At 44.6% G+C, this 25,595-nt stretch overlaps 2 protein-coding genes across 2 annotated transcripts in view; one reads left to right on the top strand and one right to left on the bottom strand.

Moving 5' to 3' along the window:
- Positions 1-25,595, bottom strand: part of T265_01286 (hypothetical protein) — a gene marked incomplete at both ends in the record, with an annotated part of 99,962 nt that overhangs the window by 29,536 nt on the left and 44,831 nt on the right. Inside the window, 3 exons of the mRNA XM_009165292.1 lie at positions 2,194-2,336; positions 11,133-11,380; positions 23,236-23,466. Of these exons, the coding sequence (XP_009163556.1) occupies positions 2,194-2,336; positions 11,133-11,380; positions 23,236-23,466 (622 nt within the window). The remainder of the gene's footprint in view (positions 1-2,193; positions 2,337-11,132; positions 11,381-23,235; positions 23,467-25,595) is intronic.
- On the top strand, positions 12,193-12,372 carry T265_01285 (hypothetical protein; the record flags this gene model as incomplete). Its single annotated transcript, XM_009165291.1, has 1 exon — positions 12,193-12,372. A coding segment is annotated over one exon (180 nt), but the record flags the coding sequence as incomplete, so codon positions are not given.

Raw genomic sequence — 25,595 nt, 5'->3', positions numbered from 1 at the left:
AGTTCGGCGATTGGTTACTCTGTTGCCCGCATTGATTTGTTCACCGTTCACACAACCACTGAGAACACACAGAGTGCCTGGCGGCTCGGTACACCTGGTTGATATAATTCTACGATACTAACTGTCAAACAAGCTCGGATAAGCAGAATATCATTCAAAGGCGCCGATCTACAAACGCCACCCGAGTGGTGCGAGTGTGAGCGTGTGTTCACGTCTGACAATTCAAGGACGTCCAGGTGGATACTGATAGTGTGACAGAAGGCATATTTGATTTGCATTTCGGATAGAGTCGAAATTCTACCTAGGTTACGCATATTGGAAAAACGTTCGGATGTACTACCAACCACTATGCATTTATTGTGAGTGGAATAGGAAAGTCTCATCTAGATGTGGAACAACTGTCCCATCTGGCGTGGCCAATTCAAGAGACCGGCCAAAAGTCACTGAAACATACTTGAATGCGGTCCCTCTAAAAGAGAAAAGCTGCATAACCAGACCGATCTAAACCGAATTTCAGAAAGCAGAACCACAATGAACACGTACCTGCGTTCCAGTTTGCAACGCGTCTTGATGGAATTGATGAAACTGACAGTTTATTTGAAGTTATTTTGCGTAGAACCTTCGTCGAATGTTAAACCAACCAACCCGTGCGTCCGTGTTATCAAATGATATTTATGTTTCCGCTACAATACCCACATTTACTAAACGGTTGAAAATGCGTGGTGCACCACATCTCATTGAGACAGGACGTGCGATTGAAAAGAAACCAAAAAAAGAGAACAGAAAATGAGGGTAGAAGATTAAGCAAAGGGTCTGAGAACGTAGTTAAAGTTGTCGTGCATAATAGGTGTACGTGGTACTCGGAAAAGTTGCTTCATGAAGCATTTCGCCTTTGTTAGAGTTGATTAGGTTGATATAGGGGATTGGCCAAATCACCCTCAGGTTGGACTCCTATAGTTTTAGCGTTTCCATCAATCACACCCACTGATCACGTTGTGCGGCTGACATATTTGATTTAAGGTCGACTTACTGTGATAACAACGGAAAAAGATGGTACCACAAATTAATCACTTGTATCGAACCAAGATAGTGGGAAATGTTCTGGGTGTGATCAGGCCGTCTGCGTAGAGGCTACCAAGGTTCAAAGTTGTTTGCAACTGCAAATATGGAGGATATAACAGGCTACTATCTCTCTTTGACATGGCATAAGTCTAATGTATATATGATGTCTGCCAAAAACATGGAGTAGATTGAGTCGCTTCACCGTTTCGCTGCTTTACTCTCAGCAAATCAGGATTAGGAAAACGACTCAAGTGGCAAAATGAGTGATCTTAAAAGGCAGTGGACTGCACTACTTAGGGGGCCGAATATGAGCCCGAGGGCGAGAAAGTTGAGCAGCCTGAAAAGCATAAAGTTTCGCGATCAGTAGAAGACAAAAAAGAGTTGTTTTTCGTGGTCCAGAACACATAGGATGGAGTTCAGATACACCCTCCAGAGGAAAACTCTGGTTTTCTCAACTTCTTGTTTCTATACTGGTCTTACTATCACTGAGCAAAGTGTCTACTTAAATCCATAAGTGGCGCATGAATAAGAGACAATTGGTATCCATCATTGGATGCCTGGGGGGGGCAACTTAACTCCTTGCCTACACCGATGGGCAAGAGGAGTCAACCTATGGACATAGGAAATTTGGCTTGATTGGATATGGGCTAAGCTGACCATCCAAAGAGCAGTGAATTCGGGAGGATTTTCCAGCTAATTAGAGGGTGTTCCTGTGTAAGATCGCAATCCATAACTCGAAGCGCTCGATTAGCGTTTACAATGAGTGAGATTCTCTTGTTTTTCCGTGGATGATCAGGTTGGGTGGCTGTGATGAGTTATGGTCAGTCTTTGTGACCTGTCCTGTGGAATGTCCTCTTCTCGGAGGACCTCCCTGGAAAAGATTACTGTTTCCCAAACGCTGTTTGTATAAAATTCCATCAACCATGCCAATAACTCCTCAACTGAACGAGCATTTTTGTTGGATTGACATGGCGGGGGATCTCTATGAAAATGGGAAACAGAATGAAAAGAGACACGATATGTCTCGCGTGTAACGCTAAGTTGTGCACCGGTATCAAAGAAACATAAACACGCAAGACTAATAGATAATAGCAAAGTTGTTTTTTTCCACAGAGAATGAGTTGTACTCACCGAAAGTAATACGTTTGTAGGCAATACCGATGGTACGTAAACCTTCACCAGCCATTGGTTCAATTACGGAAGCTGTGAGGTTTTCTTGATCTTGTTGATTGAAAGGGATCGGATTACCATGCGCATCCAAAATCCATGAGCAGCTAGAAACAAAGAAGCGAAGAATTTATGTTTGACCAACTGATCGACCCTTTACGTTGAAAAAAACGAGACGGTTCGCTCTTTCATCTGTTAACGACTTGACCCTTCAAGCACTGCGGTCTTCAAGCCTTACTAAAGAACATATGTGACAATAGTAATTGGTGAGACGCTCCTATGAAGGTGAAGCGGCGAAAAACGGAATAGAAAAACTGAATATATTGTCAAAATCACAAGAGCTCATGTTTGTTTTTCTGAACAATGCTCCAGTTTGAAAAAAACATGTACGTGGTGTCGACACAAAGATTTGGTGAAGTTGCTAGTGGACGCGTCATCAACACTGCTAGACTTTTATTCGAAGGCCTATTTCTGATCCGCGCATAACCAAGAGCAACCTGCGGCACAACGGGGGATTTATTTCTTAGACCTCTACCCATCAACTCAGCTCGTGGACGGGGATACGTTCGGTCAAGTTTAGCTTTCGGCAATAAAACATTCCAGCTGTTGCAGCTTTGTTCATCGAGAACGGAAAATCCTCGCACGGAATGCGACTGTCTGACCAGGTCGCTGAAAGTGAATCGTTGTACTAATGTGATAAACAGAGAGTGAGACAAGTTTGATGTGGGAGCGCCATTGGTTGATGACCGACGGCGCGTCTCATCTTGGGTCTCCATCCGAAGAGGAGTGTGAGATGGGTTTTCATACTATGCTACCCAGTCATTTGAACCCTAGAAATGGCTGGATGAAGAAAAAGTCCTGCGAAATGCACAATTCCAAGACATCGGAAGCAAGTGAACCAACCAGTACATAACCAGCTCTTCCAAAATGGCAGTTTTTTGTTCGAAAACCATCGGACATACCTCAGCCTCGTTGAGACAATACTCCGGAGCAATGCTTAAGAGACACCCAAACTCGAACAGTGAAACTTCGACCATCTATACGCACATGGAACAAGTTCACTGTGTAAAGTTTTCGTAAACCTCTTCAGGGAGCTATAGCCGATTGGGGGCCAGTCCTTTGACTAGATGATAACGGCCGTCACCCACGGTCCAGTGTGCGATCTCGCGGGTATGTTCTCTTTCCGAGAAGATTATTCTAATTACTATTCTTTAGAAAGATGTCATTTTCACTCACGTACAAGAATGTGAATAGGCGAAGCTTTACAGTACCTGACAGTTCTGAGTCCCAACTTTCTACAAGAGAGAAACTGCTATTGGACTTCGTTTTGCGTGATCCAAAGCGCCTTTTCACCTAAGTTGTGGTTACGAAAATTCAAACACATTTGGATGTGCCCTCGTTCACTCCAGGTTCCCAAGCCGGATTACCCCAACAAGCCTGAGCAATAAGCCAGTTTAACCCTCTGGAACTTACGCAACTTAAACTTGAACGAGGACATAGTGGTGACCATCGAACGAATTATGATTAACGAGCATCAGAGATAGGCAAACCACTCCCGAACTCCACACCAAATCATATTAGTTCAGCCGTCAATAAGGACTGACCGAAACATTAATAAGTGAATGAGAAAAACCTCCGCTCTTTCGAGGTGAGTTATCTTGATGTTTGTTACTCTCGATGATGCGTGCACAATAATAGCCTGTAGTAGCCAGCATGTCTGGTACGTGGACAGAGACATTGCAATAACGATGACGACGATGACGACTGGCTTTCCTGTGTCAGAGATGCTAATGAAGAAAATGGTCACAAGAATCCGGAATCAGATGCTTATCCAGTCGAGTCGGACGGGGTAACAACAAGCTAAGGATAGGCACACGCACACATCCGTCCGGTAGAGGAACAACTGATTGTAGTGATATTTTCGGTCCGGTCATGTTCCAAGGGATTTATAAGGGGGCATTTCCGACATTCTAATTGCGTTGAGCGGTGGTGGTAGTGATGGTGGCCATCATCTCTGTCCTAATGGTGGTTGACGTTGGATCGGAAAAATTCCTGGTCGCCAGGATACACGCACCAGAATGAAGAAGTGGAGGATGGGATGGGATGGGGTAAACTTCGCAGACAAGCAGTGTGGACACAGCACGCACAGTTCCGGCTTCGCTAGGTAACCAGCGCCTAACGGATGTGGATACAAAAACGTCTGCGCGTGATAGTTTATCTGGTCTCTGGCCGCGGTTGATCAATAATGAATGTTTGATTGTTGGTTTCTTTCACGTTGGTGAAGCCCCACATAGTGTATCACAGCTCCAGATAATTTAGGACAGGTATGTTCAAACCTTTTTTTTAATTTCCGAGTCCGGTTATCATTTGGACAGCACTTCGCGAGGCGAATGAACAGTACAGCCAAGTTATACAAGCCATGCAATAGCGAACCATTCCTCAGAGTGACTGTTTTGTGTCGGTCACGTTAACCATCCTTTACAACCCTGAATCTACTGAATTCCCATCTGATTCAGCGACCGCTTTACATTGGTCCCGTAAATAGTGACTTTGAAATTGTTTCACTGTATGAAAAATGGTATTACACTTGCGAATTTGCGTACAAGCGGTAAAAAAAGGTCACCCATATAGAAAGAAATAAAAGCGTTCAACTGTAGCTCCCTTCCGGTGCCTAGCTGTCATGTCACCCGAAGGAAGCACGAGGGCTGGGATACTGTCAGGTTGCCCAAGCCTAGACAGAGAAAGTCGAGAGGCAGAGGTTGGGTTCGAACCACGGGCCTTCCGATCAGTAAATTCGCGCCATCTCGCCATCAGTAAATCTCGTCATAAGCAGTGGGGTGGATCAATTCCACATAGCAGCTTTATGGACTCGTGAGATTCAATCAGGGTGGGATGAAATGGACAAAGAGAGGAACACCACGGGCATCCGATCAGTAAATTCGCGCCATCTCGCCATCAGTAAATCTCGTCATAAGCAGTGGGGTGGATCAATTCCACATAGCAGCTTTATGGACTCGTGAGATTCAATCAGGGTGGGATGAAATGGACGAAGAGAGGAACGATCCCTTAGAAAAAACGCTTCAATCTGGCGGCAGTGGAAGGCGGTGAGTTGGGTGAAGATCACCACAGAGACGACTAGAATTGTCTACCATTTGTGAATTTGCGTTTCGTGCAAAAGTTTTTGTGAGAAGACTTATAATTAGAAATGAAGCGGTTCGAATCTGATTAATTCATTGTGATGATTCCATCATGCTCTCCCGGATTCCTTAGTTAAGCTAGCAAGTCACTGCCTTTTGATGGTGCGTAGATTGTGGAGCTGAAATTAAGATTTCATCCCACCGAAAAAAACTAATAGGTACTGTTACATTCTAATGAAGAATAATCAACCGTGTATATATTACAAATCCCTCGGGAAATTCGAACGCACAACCTCCTAACTATTAACAGAACACTATGGCATCCAACTGTGAGACGCTGATTAGTGGGGTGAGCGACAGGACAAAGTACCACACTACTCTTCAGGTATGCAGTTCATGCCATGTGATCTGGTTGGCTCGACTGATGAGTCTCATGTTCTTCGGAGTTTTTCTGATAGCAAGAACGACATTTCAAGTGCCATAGACGTTCCAAAACTCAAACATCCAGTACGGGGGACCTGGCTGATCGACATCTCCACTCATGCTGTGGACGAGGTTTTTATTCTGTTAGAACAGACTATAGGTGCGTAAACTCATTTGATTGTCACGTGAGTCCCTTGGTTCTGAACACATGATAAACAGACAGCCACAATTAATGCTGAAGTCACGCGCCCAATTGGTTGACCTAAGTAACCTGTAAGCTAATCGTCCGCTAATATGTTATCTTTGACGTCAATTTCACGCTTAGCGTAGATTTTTAAAAGACATATTTGACGTTTTATTCGACAGCTCCTGTGTTTAGTCAAAGACTGAAGAAAACATTTAGGTTCTGAGATTTAGCAGCAGTAGTGGATCGGACGAACCGACTTCGGCACAGATCTGACCAGCGACATACAGTTCCCGTTTTAGAAAGTGGACTTAGTCATCAAAGAATATAGTTCGGTTTGATGAGTCGATCATCAACAATTGTGGGCCTTTGCACTTGTAATTAAGGTAAGAGCTCTCTCCGGAGAGCAGCGGCGAGATTAGTCCGAAAAATAGCTCCAGAGGGTGTAAAATTCTGGCACAACGTTCGTCGTTGTAGTTTAAACGGCGTCCTGGAAACCAACTTTTCATCGCTAAGGTTTTCGGGAAGATGCGACATAATGCCAAGCGTATCAACGCAGAGTCTGATAAGACCCACAGAAGGAGGTCACTATGATGAAGTGGAGGCAGACTCAAGGCACACTAAGCCAGTGGTACGAAAAAGTGCAAACGGGGTTGCAACTAGGTTGGTCAAAATAACATGTGACGGAAAGAGGATAATGGTCCACTTGGTCCAAACTTTACGGTAAAAGAAGCTTTTGTGTCAAAAGCGAAACGTTGCCCAGCAATAAATCTACCGATTGTCACCAAACTTTTTCGAAAACGATGACTACCCAGTCGGTTTCAAGTATTTTTCACGTAAAAGAAAACCTGTTTTATATTAGTGGTAGGCGAGTAGCAGGTTGTTATAAAATGCTGCCCCTACGGGCCTGACCACTAAAAATGCTGATATTTCACCAGTATCGATATATTTGGAGCACAGGATTCCGTAACTAGAAAACCAGTGGGATTCAAAACACCTGAGTGACCCAAGAGTACGGTTGCGCGCATCACAAGTTGCTAGTGTCTGTTGCTTAATCACGGTGTGCTTCGTGTGAGGGAAGGAGGTCAAACGCATTGCTAATCAGCTTGAAAGTGGAACAACGGTAATGCATATATGGCTTCAAGTGAGAGGGGTACAGTAACGCGTGAGACGTGATAGCTAAGTAATGTTTCCAACACTCAACTGGAGCAAAACCGTGCATTCATTGACCTGGCTACGGACAGTAAAGTTAGTGGCATCCAGGTTAGCACAAACGAACAGGAGTTCAAACAAACGGGTTTACTTATTGTTTACCAAACGCCGAAATTGTGCTTGTAGCAGGTATCAAGAATGCAATCAAAGGAAGTATGTTTGTTAGTCATATGGACCGCTTCGCCGTTTGTTACGCTGTCGAGGGATTGACGACCAATTGGAGGAAGCAGTGTTCTCGGGGACCACACAGGAACACCACCAACGATTAATGAGGCTATTAAGTTTGTCAGGGTTATCCGATTGTACACTAAATTAGTGAGTTTGCGTTTAGTAAAAACGCCTACGAAACCCCACAGAAGACGTATCTCTCTTCATGAGTGTTCCTTATAAAGGACAGACGCCCTGCAACTGAAAACTCCACAGTGCATCATGAATCATCGTGGTGTCCTAAACAGAGGTCAAAAGCTGTGAAACGATAGCCTGAGCTCCAATGATTTCACAGACCTCCAACCTGTGAGTTCCCATTATTTGGTTATTATGACACACCCAAACGGATTTGCAGATTAATGGCTGATAAGTACAACTGAGCAACAAATAATCATTTGGACCGGTTTGCCCCTAGCCCTGCATTTATCCCCAAATGACGTTCATGTAACGAAACGGACTTCTTATTGTTGCAAGGGGCACGCTTGTTGGACAGGGTAGATATAAACAATTGGGTGCTGCTTCCCCATCAGCGGAATGCTTCCTACCACCACCACCACCACCACCACCACTAGTACTGGAGTCTCTAATGCGATGTGTAAACACCAATGGGTTTACAACAGTAATGAGATGGGGCGAAACACGGTGATAATGGGATCGCAAGTGTATCCCCACGTTCGTACGCTAACGTCGGAAAACATCAGCAAAAATCCTTCAACAAATAACCCGATTATGCTACAACGCGGTGGTGGTGGTGGGGAAGTAATCGAACCGTTCTTGTTAGAATTGATGAGACCAACGTAAGTGGATCGGTCATTTGGGGTTTTGGCTACTGGCCTCAGAACAACGCGTATTTCGTCTGTTTCGATGTCATACGGAGTACCCGTAAACGGGCAGCGACCAATGCTTAAATGAGATCGGATGCCTATCAAGTCTGATCGGGATCGTACTCTAATTAGGAGACACGTGTCCGACTCTCGAAAAGCGCAGCCGAATGAGAAAATTTTCCGTCATTAGTGGTCGCAAGGTGAGGAAAGAGTAGTAGATAATAGTAACATTTGGTTGCCTAGGTGGACATCTTACTCACGAGTAGCCAGTTGTCCCGAATCATCGGCACAACCGAGGGTTTTTATGCCAAGTAAACTCGCCTATCTCAGAGTGAACTGAAGTGGACACCGTCATTTCGTAATTCTGGTCACTGCAGGTTTATCATTGATCAGTCTGTATCGCACAGAGACGACATGTTGCCAGGCGCGCAACAATTAGTTTCCTCATCGAGTATTAGAGGAGCGAGATGGCCCAAATGGTTAGAGCGCGAATTTACTGACCGGAAGGTCCGTGGTTCGAACCCGACCTCTGCCTCTCAACTTCCTCTGTCCAGACTTAGGCAACCTGGCAGTAGCCCAGCCCTCGTGCAACCTTCGGGCGGCAAGACAGTTAGGCACCCGAAGGGTGCTACAGCTGAACGTTTCTTTTTTCGTTTCGAGTTTAAGAGTTGTGGCTTATGCAACCCGGTCCCATCAACAACACAGCCTGATCACAGATATTTCTGTTTCACCCTATTACAGAACTGCAAAGGATACTTTCACTTTCAGGTGTTGGGTTTCCAAGCGAAAACTAGTGTCTGGTTTTCGTTTCCAGTCAGTGGAATTTATGAGATGTTCAACAACACAATGCGTAATTGGTCTCATTGATTAGGGACTCTGAATCCCGAGCTGTGGATGATCACTCCATATCAGTGACTGGAAGGCGGACAACGGAGGTTTTGCCGGAGCGGCACAGCAAAGTTGGACAGGAGGGAAGTGGTCAATAAGTATACATGTTCCGGCTACCGATATTCCGAATAGAATTTTCATGCATACACCACGCCGGCAAATGCTGTTACATGATCAACAGTTAATTTAATCAGTGGATCTGAGGATAACCACTCACAGGTGCACGTAAACATTTAGGGATGGACTAAAGAAGTCAGATAGTTACCAAAGTGCAGTTTGCATTTTAGCATGCACCGGCTGTGAGGGTTGGTTTCTTGAGTAAACTTGAGTGTGAGCTCCGCTTTTCCGTGGTACGATTTTTATGGTGCCACAGGAGTGAAACCTAGTCTGTAACAGCTCAAAGCAATGTGTGGAAAAAACAAGGCATGCTCTGTCGAAGAGTCAAAACCGTTCATGCGATTATTGTAAGGGCGAATTGGCTTGCTGCCACAGGTGTCTCGTCAGCTCCTATAAATACGCCCTGTTTTTCCGTTATCTTGATGAGTTCGGTGAACAGTACACAACTACTTCTTACTTTTGAACGCCTAAAAATTGAAATTCATTTGCGGACACTCGTGATCGGAAAACAAGGAAGATGAAGGTAGAAGTGTTCTCAATAAAAACGGCGAAGTTTGAAAAAGCATAACCAGGATTAGTTCGTAGAATGACGCACGTGAAGTCTATACGGCACGGTAGAGTGTCAACCCCCGTTCAATATGCCTTTCTAACGACTTGGCGGCCGACAAGGAGCTGCTGGAACAAACTCCACATCTACGATGTTAAAGATTCCAGTCTTCTTCTGAGTAACAGACTAAAATTCATAACCTGGCATCATCCCACAAATCCACGCATTTCATAAGCCTGTATGTTTTGAATTTGAAGTTAGTTCGAGTCTAACATGACCATAGCTGCAAGAAAGGGGTAACCTCACCAGTAAAACGAAGGTATGAATTTCCAGATGTCGGTTCACGATAGTGGTACACCAGCCATAATGGTGACTGGTGGATTACTCTACTGGTTCATGAAAAAACTGAGTGTCCTTGTTATGTGATACCCGAAAATGTACATCTGTTTTGAGGCCCTTGTGTTTAAACCTTACCGCCCACACAAGGTGTCGTACTTGAAATAGCTCATTACTTTTTCAGCGCTCGTCTATCGAGAACATGGGAATACCGAATGACTTCGCGAAGTTTTCAACCTTGAAAATCGAAATCGAATGAATCTGGTGCATAGACGAGGATCAAACGGCTTGTCTCACTAAGAGCTTCGAAAAAAGATATGTATCGGTGGCTGACAGAATTTTGGAACTCCGTATGGAATTTGTAGTCGGGTCTTTAATTTGAATCCTTCTCCCACCAAGCAGCCCCTGTCTAGATTTGGGCAATCTGGCGGTATTTCGGACTTCATGCGTTGCGACGCAACAAATCATACGTTTGGGAGGAAGAATAAGGGAATATAAAAGAAACTTCGGAAGCTTCTACCGGAAACAGATCGGTCGAAAACGGTAAGCCTCAGAAAATTCAATGATATTATCAAGCTTCCAGGACGGTATGACATTGCGGCATTTCTGTACATCTCATCGGGCTGCGCGGAAGTCCAGCAACAACGGTCTCTTCAGAAGTAATCTCCTGAAGGGTGAACACTTTCGAGTAAACGGTTTCTACTCGGAGGAAAGCCATCGAAACCTGCACAGTCAATAAATTCACTGAACAACACATGTTTGGTAGCAAAGTATAGATAAATTGCCTTTACGATCGATGAACCAATGGCTTGGGTGCGGTCAAACTTCTTGCTGAGGACCGCCCAAGCCAGTGAGACCTATAACAGGTAAATGGTAACCGATCTCGCATGCTCCAGCTGGGGTTTTTATTCGAAAGCCAGAGAAAGGAAGCAAGTTTACACGTCGTCAATTCCAAAGTGCCGTTCTTCAAATGAAATGCAGCTAGAAATATCGTTTGACCATCCAAAAACAACAGATTGATAACGTACCATTTTACAACCATTTCCGAGGCACCTTTGTTGAACAGCAAGTATGTCAAGGGATTGTCACGCTCCTTGACCACCGTACTCATTGACTTGCGAACTGAGTTAAAGGTGTACACTTTGTACAGCTTTTCTTCCGGCCATTGTTCACGCAACTCTTCGTAGCTTCGGCCCAAGCTTTGGACGAATCCGAGTAAGGCACACTCTGTCTTGTTGCCCACCTGTTTCGGAAAGGCACCAGCAGTGTCCGGAGGCTGACAGGATAGGAAAAACGAGAGTTACAAGTAGCAATATTAGGAGAGTACGGAGCACTGCAAAGTATTATGGAGGACTATCAAAACCTGGAGATGAACAGCTAGAGAGCAAACGGCGGGGTGAATAACAGGATAATCCCTTAATTGAGATAGTGTTGCAACCTTGTGAGCAGTAGTATGAAAATTAGTCGCCATTCGAAAGCAATCCTGAATGGATTAGATATCTGGAAATCCTGCAGTCTCTATGCATTTCGTACCAAGAAGATGATCGTAGTGCAACATACTTCTGACAAAAAATCCGTTGGAGAGAGGGAACCTGAATTATAGCAGATAAGTTTTGTCTTCGACAGCCTCATACTTGTTTTTGTCTAGTTCGAAGTCAGAGATTCACCGCTTCGAAGTGGTTGAAGCCCATGAGCTATTCTATTGCTCGTGTCCAAAGTGCACATTTTTTCAAGCTAAGGGTACACGCGGTTGAAAGGCGTACAAATCGTAAAACATTTCCGAAGGTAATGGCCGTATTCGAACATGGAGAGCACAGAGTGGCGGTAACCATCCACAAAGTGCAGCCAAAAACAAAGGCGCACGTTCAAAGGAGGGCCCAGGGAAAGTTTGGTGAACTTAACGGTACGATACCATGTCAGTGAAACACGGATGAAAGAATAAATTATAATTTAGATATTACACGGTAGTAGACATAAAAAGTGGGAATAGCTGAGCTTTAAACGAATAACAGTGATCGGTATAAGGATGACTGAGATTGAAAGTGATTGAAAGTGTTCGATGCGAACATTGAGGATGTCGCTGCACATATGATTGGCAATGTGCACAATGCCGATATTCAGCATCACGCGGTACCGAGGCGATCTGTCAACCGATCACAAACAGCGCCCAAACGAGCAGAACTAGTCAGCAGTCGTGGGTGTGCACGCGCGGACGAATTGCGTCTGAAAGCTGGTGCAGCGCACCGCCGCCAGATTGGAAATTTGTAGCACGATAAAACAGCAGGCAGCAAAAAGTGGTCGATAATCTTTACCTACTGTGGTACTGACTGTTCTCGTTCCAAAAACGCGATTTTACATTCGTTGACTGAAAACTGTGTTGGTGGGCTTGCACAGTTTACTGAGGCTCCAGATGGCCACAGGTCGAAAGTGTAGTGGTGGTGGGATGTGGCAGTGCGAAGTCCACTTAACAAAAATCGATACTTCAATCGGTGAATCGTGGAACAGGCAACACAAACAGTCCAAAAACAAACAAACCGATCCAGAAGGGATCCAAAGAACACTGATTTGTTACCACCGTTTCTCTAGAACCCTACAACCCAGCATTACCTGACCCATCACATTAATTAGGGATTTGATTGTAGTAAGCAGTAAACCTTGGACTTCACAAAGTGACTCAGTAAGACACATAAAATCGATCCCACCTATGACTACGTGCCCGAGTGCAGAGGAGAGAAAAAGGTGTGGTGAATTATACTCTGTTGTGAATGGATCATAGATCTGCGGGTTGTTTTTTTGCTTCATAGGTTTCTGATCCCCTGCCAAGACGACAGGCGGTTGATGGCCACAAGATTACAGGCCCAGCTCCATACAAGAGAAACCTTCTCATGAACTAAAAAGAGGTCCTCCGCAATTGAGAAGCAGTCCTTGTTTCGTCAGTCAACAAACTAATCCGTGTTCAAAATGTATTCTCACAAGAACTAGGATATTAAACTTTACAACAAACTGAGCCTTTCACAGTATTCGTGCGGTGTACGCGCATGCTCGCTGGGCCGCTGCACAACCTTCGGACTACAAACGAATTCGAACTTCGGTAAACACTACAACCCGCGCCGCCCCCCGAAGTCTTGATGCCACCTTGGTTTAGTGACGAATCAGAAGAGGACTCAGCAAAAGGAAACGTTGTGAAAGAGTTGGTACTTGTTTCCAGTAAGCCCGCTGTTGCGCCGAATAGAGCGCACGGAGAAAACCGTACGTTTCCCCATCAACGAGATCACACTGATTTTAGAGGTCTGTGCTACAGCAGAGTGCGCGTCTCCAATATGAACTTTTATATCATCATCCCTATGGTGGAAACTAAATCAGGCAAATTTGATTCGAACGACCTTTGGGTAGACAACACTGGTCGATAAGTAGCCAATGTAACCAAAAACAAGAATAGACCATAAAAATTTACATAACGCACACAGAGCTAGATATGAATGAAGGTGTAGACCACATTTATTGGTTTTGTTTCCGTAAACATCGGTGGAAGACAAACATAATGTGTTTTTCGGCTATCGACTAAACTGGACAGTCAGAAGCATACAAGTCCATCAAAGATGTGGTCGTGAAGACTGAATCTAACGTGTGCGTTCGCTCGGTATGATACACAGGAAAACGTTCAGTGTTAAAGGGAAATCGTTGCTGAGCAACGGATTATCTACTGAAAGATCTAGTGTAGCAAAAGATACACAGTAACTATTAGATTAAAAGCACATTTATGAACAGGCGAGACTGACTGTCTTGACGGTAGTCTTATCACGGTTGTGCCAATCAGGAAAACTAGACGCGGATTGGAGCATCATTTTCGATGTAGAAGCAACAAACCATAAGAATTCATACCCCTATCCTCAAGCACGATGGTCTAATTGATCATATGCTGAGACAAAGTTCACAGCGGTTCGATGGGAAACATGGCAGGTCATACTGACTTTCCAATGTACTTATTTCACGTCGTGCGCTACCGCTATTCTGCATGGGACTTAATAGAGACCGTCTTTAGCCCATGAAAACGTTTATTCGCGAAAAATTTACTCAATTTCTCGACATGAAGCACCGTCAACGCTTGAGTCAACCATACAAAAACGTTTGCTTATGGTCGATCTCGAAAACTCAAAGGTAACAGAATACAAAAAGACTGATCCGTATTAGCCTGGTATGAACATACGAATAGTTAGCCTGTACACGATTTCTGTCTGCTAGAGTTACGCGCGGCAGAACGCTTGTGCCAGACACAGTGAGCGGACATGAAAGCAGTTTTTAATTCGTCTTTCCGTAGAAAAAGACGTACGTCAAAAAGGTATGCATCCCGTTTGCTACATTCAAGCTCTTCGACACTGACAACATTTTGTGCGCGAGTAAAAAGTTACGCCTATCAAAAGACGAAGTGATGACTGGCAGGTGTAAGAAAGCAATCACATTCGTCCCGAATGCAGAGGCGAAGAACAGCAGGGGATGAGAAATTCCGACTGATGTAATGACGGAAATGTGAAATTGTGTGTGCACGGCTTAATTTTCGATGTGAACTTCAGGAGTTTCGTTTCTGCACTCACATGATTAGCACAAATTCATAGCTGTCCAGCTTCGTTACAGTACCCACTAATGATATGGATAGGCTTCACTAAGAATAAGACGGCAGGAAAAAATGGTGTGAGTGTTTGAGAACGGTTGCCCATGGTAACCAAAACATAGGGAAACCTACCCACCGTATACCCTACAACCGTCCTAGCCCAATCGTTTTTTCTTCAAGCAAACGACACGGCGCTCGACAAAAAAACTGTAGATATATGAACGGGAGATATTGGTACAGTTGACTGCTGAGCTATGAGGAATGTGGACCGATCATCAACGGAAGTGAGAAGATCGAAACTGATCTCCTCTAACGGAGAACATAAGTGACTGTGCAGAAAATGGTGATTTTTTTGGCTGATACAGTCTAAACGGCAGACAGTTTTCGGCTGAAATGATGGATCGAATTTTTGTCGGTCACTCGTACACAAGCGATCAGACTGAGTCTATTTAGGATAAGATAAATGAGGTCAACTGGCCCGTAATGACTTTCCTTGGCATATGACAGTATTTATAAGGTTTCTGAGAACTCATATGAATCTCCCATACACACTAACGAATCAGTAGATTTTGTCGAGTCTGTTTCCGTTTTTTCTCGCACATCATAGCCTATCCACTACAGCAGTTTTAGCGTTCACAGATGCACAACAGTTTACTTCTAGGGATTTCGTTCTTACCAACTAGTTTTGTATTCCTTGAAATAAAGTTCTATGCTGGAATGTCCACCGCACCAGCTGTAGCTGGGCGTGTAATTTTTGCCGACATGATGAAATCCGAACATGGCCCCCCGAAAGGATTGTTCGATGTGCTGGTGCAAGCTTGCGACGTCTCACGCAAAGATTTCAATCGGTCTTTCTTACCACGATCACCAGGGACTGTGAGAGTAGGCTATTATCTCAGCCGTTGAAAGTGCCTGGAGTCGAGTGCAGTTTTATACAGTGATTTCGCTTCAGTGCTTCAGACAGAAGCTCTTGAAACCAGTTTATTCAATTGCACGGCATCCAGGCGTCCTACGACCAAGTTGAAGTGTACTTTTCTCCCATATTAACTTGACACTGAACAATCTGAGCTTCATCAAGCTCCCAGGTGAAACGATAGATACCAGCCATAAGTAAACACATATCCGGGTGAGGATGAGGTGAGATAGAAGACTATTCACCAACACTACTCCGTGTGAGAAAACAAGGCACATATATGGTGAACCTGAACCTACAAATCCCCCGATTGGTTCATTGAGCGAGTCCCTGCATGGCGGCAACAGCCGAGGAAAACTTGTCCCAGCTGCTTCCTTTCAACTTTGGGATTAAACGGGGAGAATGACAGCCACTCTATGGTTGACCGCTTGTGCTGGAATCCGTTGGGATTACGCAGTAATCCATTGCACACATAGTTCCCATCATTCCGGAAGCAAAGTCTGGGACAAATCTGTTCGACTAGACCATCTTACGGTACTTTCCATTCGACATACTTCTAAATGACTACTCATTGGTAGTGAGAGCAGTTCAGTTGGATGCGCCTGTTATTCAGAAATGCCCAGAGGACTAGGCGGAAATTAAGAAAAACTCATCAATCGATATTAACTGTTCAGTGTCCGCGTGTACTCACACATGGTTCGGTGGAATTGATTGAGCCAAATCATTGAGCAAAAACATGCGGTCAGTTTGGAGGCAAGTGGAATGAATGACTTCAAGGAACTGAATGCAGCACACAAAACACAACGTGCGCCATCCGATAGGAATCCGAATTTGGGCATCGTCTTGCAACCACTGGACAACCTTCTATCCGAACTCATTACGCACGCATAAACAAGCACGGGTTCATAAAGGAAACTACTCACGACGTTGATGAAAACTCTAGGATAGCCCACGACCGGTTTCGCCCTTCTTGGGGCTCATCAGATAGGCGCAGTCTCCGAGTTTCCGTCAACCTTATGTTCTACTTGAACTCAAATTGGACTGATTTCGACAAATACACTCACGCAGGTTTCACTTATAAAAAATATACTGCGATATCTCGAATATCGTGCCAAGTGAAACACGAGGCGGTGCAGCACATTCAGTTGTGGAATATCATGAACGAGAGATTCACTTGAGTCTCTCATGAAAACCAAATTAAATGAGTGTATTCTCGAAAAACAGAGGTCCAGTCACGGCAACGACCAGCGCCTTTCAAGACACAGGGGCAATGGAAAAACAAATATATCTGTTTTGTGAGCGGAGATGAGGTTTTGTTTCTAAAAGCTGACATTCATTTTGCTCGGACAAACTCAGAGCCGTGGAAGTAAATTCTTCGAACATCATAAAAACCAAAATTACATTAGCCAAAGCAAAAACTGCTCGGATAAAATGTTCATGGTTCTCGTGGGCTGCAACGACACAAAGTACTGTTTCTGAGACTAACGTTGCAGATTAGGCATCCTACCAACACCCAATCAGGTCCAGTTTTCAGACAGCGCTAGAATTTAGCATTCGTTATTGTGAGAACTAGGTGTGTGACCTAACCGTTCCAAGCCACACCTGTTTGTTTGTGTGAACTTTGAGTAAGAAATGGAATAAGAAATTTTCGTCACAAAAAATGTTACCCCATCCAGTTTCGGAGACGTCTACGGAATACATTCAGAACCAACCCCATCAAGAAGTATCTACTTGGTGTGGAATGTGTGAACAGTCAAAAAACAAAGCGACATTCTTCTCGACTCCGCCAAATCGATATACAGCTGTTACCGGCCAACTAATAGTGTCCTCATTATCCAGAAGCAGGAGATTTACCAAAAAATGGCCAAAAAACAAGTAGTAGAGTATGCAGAAATCATGGATAAAAAAAGATGAAGACACTAAATGCACAGACTCTCCACAAGTGGGTGTTGCTATTCGATAGATCCGGATTGTAAGTGATTCTACCGAATTAGCATCCTAGTATGTGGGTACATAGAAAGGTCACAGTAACCGAGAGATTCTCAGTTTGCTTCGAAAAATTTAGGAAGTAATGAGGCGTGATAGCATTACTGTGGTAACGGTGAATAGGTCAGTCCGTACGGATGCTGTTTGAGGACTAGAATATAAGACATTCGTTGACAAAACAAGTAATACCCCTTTCGCCGTTCGTGAAAACAGAGAGAAAGCCGAGTTGATATGTGCGAATGTTTGCGAATGGTGAACTTGAAAACACAGATACTGAGAAGAACAAATAGAAAAGCTGTTTTGTCCATCGAGTTGGTAGATAGTTCCTTAAACTGTAGTAATTAGAGACCGTAATGCTCCGCCGGCGCCAAGTGAACAGCCGAAACCGATTATTGTTGTCGATTTCACGGAAGGCTCACCAGTAGATTGAGCCCAGTCGAAAGCGAGGCAATTTGGAGCAAAGCTACGTAGGCTTTAGAAAACGACTGTCACCTTCTGGACGAGAAGAATAACTATAAAAGGTTAAAATTCATCTTCTAAACAGATCTTCATTTTAACAAACGAACAACGGTAAATTTGCCAGTTTATTTCGATTCATTTCGGTCAATCCTGACGGCAAAAGATTCAAGTAATGAACTAGCAGTTTACGTGATTATGTATCTTCACTTGTTGCTCGACTGAGAATTTCAAGCTCCTTCAGAATGTGTTACAGAAAACTTACTAGAGTTGGAATATCCGTGATAGTCTTGGCCCACGAGCATAAACTTCGTATCAAGTGTCTACGTGTTTTTCATGACGGGACATTCTACTCATAAGGTACCTTAAACTCTTTGGCAGTTCACCACAGGTTTCGGCCTTCTGGGGCTGCATTAGGCGAACCTAGTCCTGGGTTTCTATGAAACTTATGTTCTATTTGAACAGATAAATACACTCATGCGCAATTTAAGCTGGTGTTAGTAGGATATTAAACCGAATCCAAACTGAAGCATGAGGTGGTCTTTTTGTAGCACATTCAGCTGAGTACCATGAACGAGAGATTCAGATGAGTCTCCCGTTAACTCGAAATTAGTTTGTAAATGAGTGAATTTCGTCAGTTTACCGGTGTTGTTTTACTTCCAGGAAAAAAAAAACCAAAAATGCGCGTGCTTAGGGAGGAAAAGGCGTTGAACTGGACGACACTAACCCTGCCAATATGTTTCTGTAATCTATTTGCAGCACGGTTTATACGACAGCTTCAGGCTCCGAATAGACACGTTAACTCGGGGCTTTGATTAGGACGGTTATGTATGATGTGAACCGCGTTCGTACGAGTCCCCTGGGACTGCATACATCTACTTTGATGCGAAAGATCACCGCGACTGTCAAAAGCAGTTATGCTTGTAGCTGAAACATCACCCCAACGACAACACCCAACATCTATTAAATTGTTTGACAAGCAAAGAACGATATCAAACAGTAGCTCTGGGCATTTCTTCACAGCGTTGTATTCGCAAATATAAAGTTACTCTTTGAATGTCCCGTGCCGCAATCTGTATATCTGAAGCAGACTTCGAGGCCCAGAGATCTTCAGATTGTTTACATCAGGATCAGCTACCGTTTGTTTCGAGAAGTGCGATATTTTTTCTACAGTCAGCATTGGAGCAACAATCAAAATTTCACGGCATAGACAGCGTGCAACATGCCACATCTTCACGTTCAGTCGAACCACAACGGCTAAAGTCAGTAGGGCCTGTCCCAAGCTGCGCAACGCCGCTTGACTCGCGTCTATCACCTGCGCGACTCTAAGCATCGGGGACAGTTGTCAGTGAGTTTACGGTGAATTATCACCCTAAGGCACGGGGAAATTCAAAGTGCGAATCATCGTCGCTGAATTGACCGAGGATGCGATGGCTTCACTTAAACAAGCGCAGTCACGCCTGATGTTGTTTTGGCCCAAAATAACCAATCATTCAATGTTTTGAAACGGTATAAAACATGCTGTGCAGAAGCGCATAAACTCGATACATTTTAAGTGATATGTTGAAGTAATATGATAATAATCGTTCAGCTGTAGCGCCCTTTCGGTTCCTAGTTGCCAGGCCACCTGAAGGAAGCACGAGGGATGGGATACTGTTAGGCTGCCCAAGCCTAGACAGGAAAGTCGATAGGCAGACGTCGGGTTCGAACCACGGACCTTCCGGTCAGTAAATTCTCTCTCTAAACATTTGAGCCATCTCGCCTCATATTTTGAAGTGTTGCGGTTTGAAATGGCAACAGTTGAACGGGTTGGTAAATTTTTTCGGTGAGCTTTTGCGCTCGCAGACCATAACACAGACAAAATTCTGCATGTATGTCACACATGATGACGCAAGGCAGTGGTTCCAATCACCTGCTTAGCTTGAAACATAGCTGTACCGAAATAGTGAGCGGTCAGAAATGACCACATAGTTATCCTCGTGATGAAAGCAATTAGGACATAATGAACAGGTCAAACATAAGTCTTTCGGAAACGTCAAACGGTTCAATGTCCGTATGTTGCTTACACTATTATCTGGTTCCTATTATCCGGTCGCCTCTTCCGCAGACTTCCTATGTCCAGTTAACAAGACTGGGATAGCTAAACGCAACGTACGGTCGGTACACGGTATGTTGCCGAGACACTGAACTGGCATCGTACCCCGCCTAAACGAGGAGCTTTCCTTTCGATTCGAAAGGGAGGAGACGAAAGCCGATCCAATACCGTACCAAACGTTGATTGAAGCGCGGAGGAACGGCATAAAGCAAGTAAGTTATCACAAAACGGACCTCAGTAATAACAACCCAACAACTTCAAAGTAGGGATTGTCCCTCTGATCGCAATCGGTTAAACACGTTTAAACCAGCATCACAGGCGTACTATGGAAAAATTCCGCAATCGCGCATGCCTATATTAAGCTCGACATTGAAGCTTTCGGTCATTTACGATGACATTGAAAATCCACTAGGGGTACGAACAGGGCGCCGGCCAATCAAACGAGGCGATGATGGCAGGATGGATTAATCATGAAGGGGTGAACAGCCTAGACATTTGCCAAAGAATTGGAAGCATATTTTTGTAATGAATAACAACTAGCGAGGGTCCAGTTAACCGTAACTATGTAAACTTTGAGTGTCAAATGCAGCGGAGAACGCGCGGGAGGATAGTTACATTGGCTGCTCTGAAAAAATCACCGCTTCCAGGCTCCTCTGTAGCAGTAGCCACGCTGCAGGCAGTTTTGGTCTTGAGGAAATACTAGGTTCTAGTAAAGCCCCTTAAAATGCAGGTTTAGCAGCCTTATAATCGATTGACAGCTTCTGTTTGTGTGTGTGTGGGTGTGTGGTTGAATCCACTATCAGTGTCAAACTTGATAGCAAATAGTCCCGACGTAGGCACTCGACATAACTGGCATGAGAAACACAGCTGCATGCAGCTTCAGCGCTGTTAAGATGACAGACATTAGTACACCTGTGCTGTATTTCGTTGGGTAAGACAAAGCTGTGGGAAGACGCAAGAATCTGGAGCGAACAGAAAGTTTTCAATCCAAATTCCACTACCAAAATCCTGTATGTGACGAGGTTTGTGAGCTAAATTTGGAAACATGCTTTTGCTTGTATTTATAATAACGAAAAATTTGTTGCACCATCGTTCGAGCTGAAACGCACACCATGCTGATAAACCCCAGTAGGGAGAAGCGGCCATTCACGGCCTCGCAGCGCAAGGCCTCAAAAAGTAGCGGAAGTTACGCGATAGAACATTCCTAGCCTTCTCTCTGTTCATGAGAGAATTTCCTGGGTCAAAACTTCATTGGTACAAGCAGTTATATTAATCAAATGTGGAGAAGACTGATTCGGCTGTCTGAAGAAAACCTACCTACATCTCAGACAGCTATGCGATCACTCCATTTTTCAAGCAGTCTCCGTACATACGATAGTAAAACACTGAAAAATGGTATGCAAAACCCGGAATTTAGTTCCAGTAAATCGGCCGGATGCTTTTATCAGACCGGAGAAAGGAAATGGGCCGCAACAAGACCGCCTATCGATCGAAAACGACCAGTCTTTGAGCCGGAATCACGGTTATTCCAAAATTCTTTTCCAAAAATCTCTGCTATCCGCCGTTTTATTTTTGTGTGCACTCGCACCTATGTACACGTGCGTCAAAAACACACATAACTTACGCCTGCGTGAATACGTTGTGCTCAACTGGTCGAAATGACCCCGTGGCTCACAGAATTGGTGCTGGGTGCAGCCGCACCCAGCCGAACACAAGTAACAGATAGTTTTCACTGTTCCCGGCGCCGCATCCAACACTACCTGAATACACAGCAAACAATCAATAGGCAGCACAAAAAGTGCACCCTCTACTATCAATTTCACTGGTACAGCGAAAACAGTGAGTGCACAAATTCCCCGGCAGGTAGATGGATGCGCACAATCACATGCACAAAGCAAGATGGCTTGATTGATACGAGTGTTTTAACGTTAGTTACTCAGCTACTGTCAAACAGGGAGTGTGAACACGCCACCCATGGAGTCGATACAAAGTGGAAGGAATGTTTGCCGTCGAACAATGCAGCAAAACTGTCGACGGACACGTGTGAATAATTTGCAGAGCTCTCATGGTTCCCTGCCACTGTTGGACAACCTCATATACACATAACACTCTATAAAAGGTCTTCCGTCCTGAGCCATTCAAGCGATTGAACACAATCAGAACTGACAACAGAAGCAATTCTGAATAAGTAATTGAGCACTTTTGGAATTCTTACTAAATGGTGGCAGCTGGACTGTCCGATTTTTCCCAAGAGGAGCATTCGAGTTAACCGAGAGAGCGAGAGAGAGAGAGGAGAAGAGGAGCATCGAGTTAACCGAGAGAGCGAGAGAGAGAGAGGAGATGTATAGAGAAGAACGATAAATGAAATTGGGGAGTGAAGCAGAAAGGGCCGGCTGGTCTGGTCAGGTTTCTGCAACCTCTTGAAAAGAAACCAAAGATTCTAACCTGGATCTCGTGTTTCCGTTTTTTCGCACTACTACCTGACATTTTAGCCGGTCATTCCACTAGGACTCTGCGAAAAGTCTAGAAGGTGATTTACTAGAGGTAGCAGAAAAAGAGGGTTTGTCCCATCACTGGTCAGGTTTGTGAGAGATGGGGGCAAGATGGCCCAAGCGGTTAGAGCGCAAGTTCACTGACCGGAAGGTTCGTGGTTCCAACCCAAACTCTGCCTCTCGACTTCCCCTGTCTAGGCCTGGGCAACCTGGTAGTATCCCGGCCCTCGTGATTACTCCGGATGGCATGGCAGCTAGGCACCGCAGGGGTGTTACAGCTGAACGATTTTTTTGTGAATTATGATTAAAAGTCCGAGGCACAGAATCCGTTCCGGAAGATAAACCTGCCAAGTAATTGCAATGAATCTTTTATAAGGCAGTTTGCTCATGCAAACCACTTGGTCCAGGCAACAGTACGTCTACCGGTGGTATTGCCATTGGACACGTACTAAATGAACATACAGAACATGACTGAAGACCTTGCCTGGAATACCGAAATCTTTTCCCTAAAGGGTGCAGTTTAGTTTATCAAACAGGTAGCCAAAATTTTTCACATCGGTAAAAAATGAAAGGAACTCACTAGAATTTTTGATGTGTATCCACTGTTGACTGAAATATTCCAAACGATCAAATCGACCACGGACTTGGGTAACTGCGTTTCTTTCGGTATCTCCCTGTAATGATGACCGCCAATGTAACATTGAACTGCTGTCATGCGGTTGGTTGTTAGTGTGCCCGTCTTGTCTGAACAAATCGCGGTCGCATTGCCCATTGTCTCGCAAGCATCCAAATGACGAACCAAGTTGTTGTCCTAAATGAAAACAAAACGGTAAGATCCATAGATTAGCAAGTAGACAAGACTTGCAAATGTGTACTGTCTCAATGCTTTGAACCCTATTTCGAACAGAAGTCGCTTCCCAATAGTAAATGGGTGTGACTTCGTTGTCTTTTTGCTGACGGGGATATCATGAGGCTACAGGCGAAACGAAAATGGAGGTAACCCGGTTATGGTTAAGTGAAGAAGTCACTGGATAGGAGAAAGAAACCCCGTGTCCCTGGGCCCTTCGGAGACACTCACGAATTTGTCAATAACATCTGGCTAGATTTAAAGCCCATGGGTTGGTGTTGATTGGGTTGTTTACGATGATCAACGAGATAGTCAACTCGATAATTAACTAATAGTCTACAGCCGACTGGAACAAACATACAACTGCACGTGATACTTCGCCTGTCAGGATGTGACAAGTCTGCGGTTTCACTCAGCAAGTCCGAAAATTGATTCTTACGGGAAAACACACTTCTTGAACACATAATAACGCTAACGATGTAGTGGACCTTCCAATCGATAGTGTGATTTACGGAACTGAAAGTTGTAGAAAGAACACAAGTAAGCGGGACGTAAGGTCAGTTCGGTCAGCAACATCACACAGATGGATGTCGTCAGACGCAAAAGGAATCGTCAAGTTTCTGCCCTCTTAATTGTTTTAAAGAAACCTGAAATTCTGACTATACTTCGATATTAGTCCTATCCATACAGCTGAGTTCACACTTTTGGTGGATACCTACGCTAAAAAGCAGTCGGAAGAACCAGAGGACTAATCTGATCAATGGTCAACTATATCGAAAGGAAAGCTTGCAACAGACTAAAAAAACGGAGCGGCCCGAGGCCGATTCAAGTGTAATAAGAAGAAAAGCAAACTCCAACTAACAACTCCAAATCAGTCACCAACATAAAGTGTTGGTGACAGACGGAAGAACTGTTGTGTCTTCCAATCAGAGTAACTTAGTCTTACAAACTGGATCCAGGGTGATTTGCTCAAACCCACAGATCTGCTTGGCAGTTCACCCCCAAAAGAGACTGTTTGGCTGACCCGGACGGTGCAAAGGCAAAATCAGATAGCAACCATTGACAGCAATAGGTAGCCTTCCCTTCGAAAAGAAGTTAAAACAATTATCAAACTGACTGGAACTTCGTCCACAAGGTGCAACCATGTCAGGAAGGCCAAAGGAGAGCAGTCAGACAAAGAGCAACGAGACCGCGTACTACGAGTAATCGTGCTACGAGACGGTCTGGGGGTGATGTCGTACTGTCCTCTGCGACGGGTGTGAAGGCAGTAAGATGTTCCCCCCAAGTGACCAGCATGTCCATATTTATGGACTCAGCGATTCCGCCTTTCCCGAACAAGGATGGGCTAGAAAACGTCAGACCCAGAACCTCACACTCCGATCGTCCAACGGTCCACTGTGACCACCGGCGCATTGTTCAATAGGGTCGAAATACTTTTGAAACCAAGGCGTCTGGTGCCGCTCAGAAGGCACCTGCTGTGTGTAGCTGCACTAGGAGTGAGACAGTAATCTCTACACCCTCGCGCCAGGCCTGCCCTTTGCAGCCAAGTGGGTCAGACTATTGAGTTAATGGCTCGGAGCAGGGTCTCATAAGAAAACGCTAACAACCGTGGTCTTGCGGTTCAGATTCACCTTGCAACCTTTAAGGTCCGTACTTTATGTACGGTTGAGCAACATGAATCCCTTACTGAAACCTTGCTTTCCCTCTCTACCAGTGTATGCTGTGTCTCCAAAACACGCCTACAAGACTCCACGTCGGTCGTGCTCCTCAAGTCACTTAGGACGAGTTCAGGTGTTCCACATTTCACTCTTCGGGTATCTGGTGATCATAACGCAATGGCTCCTGATATCTACGGTGTGTGTGTGTGGGGGGGGTGCACTCCAATGTTGAAAGCGCCTTACTAAATTGGATCCCAGTAGACAGTCGCCTTTGCAACGAGCGGATGTCTGGTTCAGTTAAGATTGCCGCACGTCGACGTGGGAAACGATATTTGTCGTAGCAGCATGCCCCAACAGACTGCAGTTCTGAGACTGAGAAGGACGAGTTCAACAGGAAAGTTTAGCTGGGTTTCCGCAACAGAGCCTCCGGGGGCA

The sequence above is a fragment of the Opisthorchis viverrini genome, assembly GCF_000715545.1.
Source record: "Opisthorchis viverrini unplaced genomic scaffold opera_v5_14, whole genome shotgun sequence".
Lineage (NCBI taxonomy): Eukaryota > Metazoa > Platyhelminthes > Trematoda > Opisthorchiida > Opisthorchiidae > Opisthorchis > Opisthorchis viverrini.
This window is presented reverse-complemented; position numbering and strand designations above follow the sequence as displayed.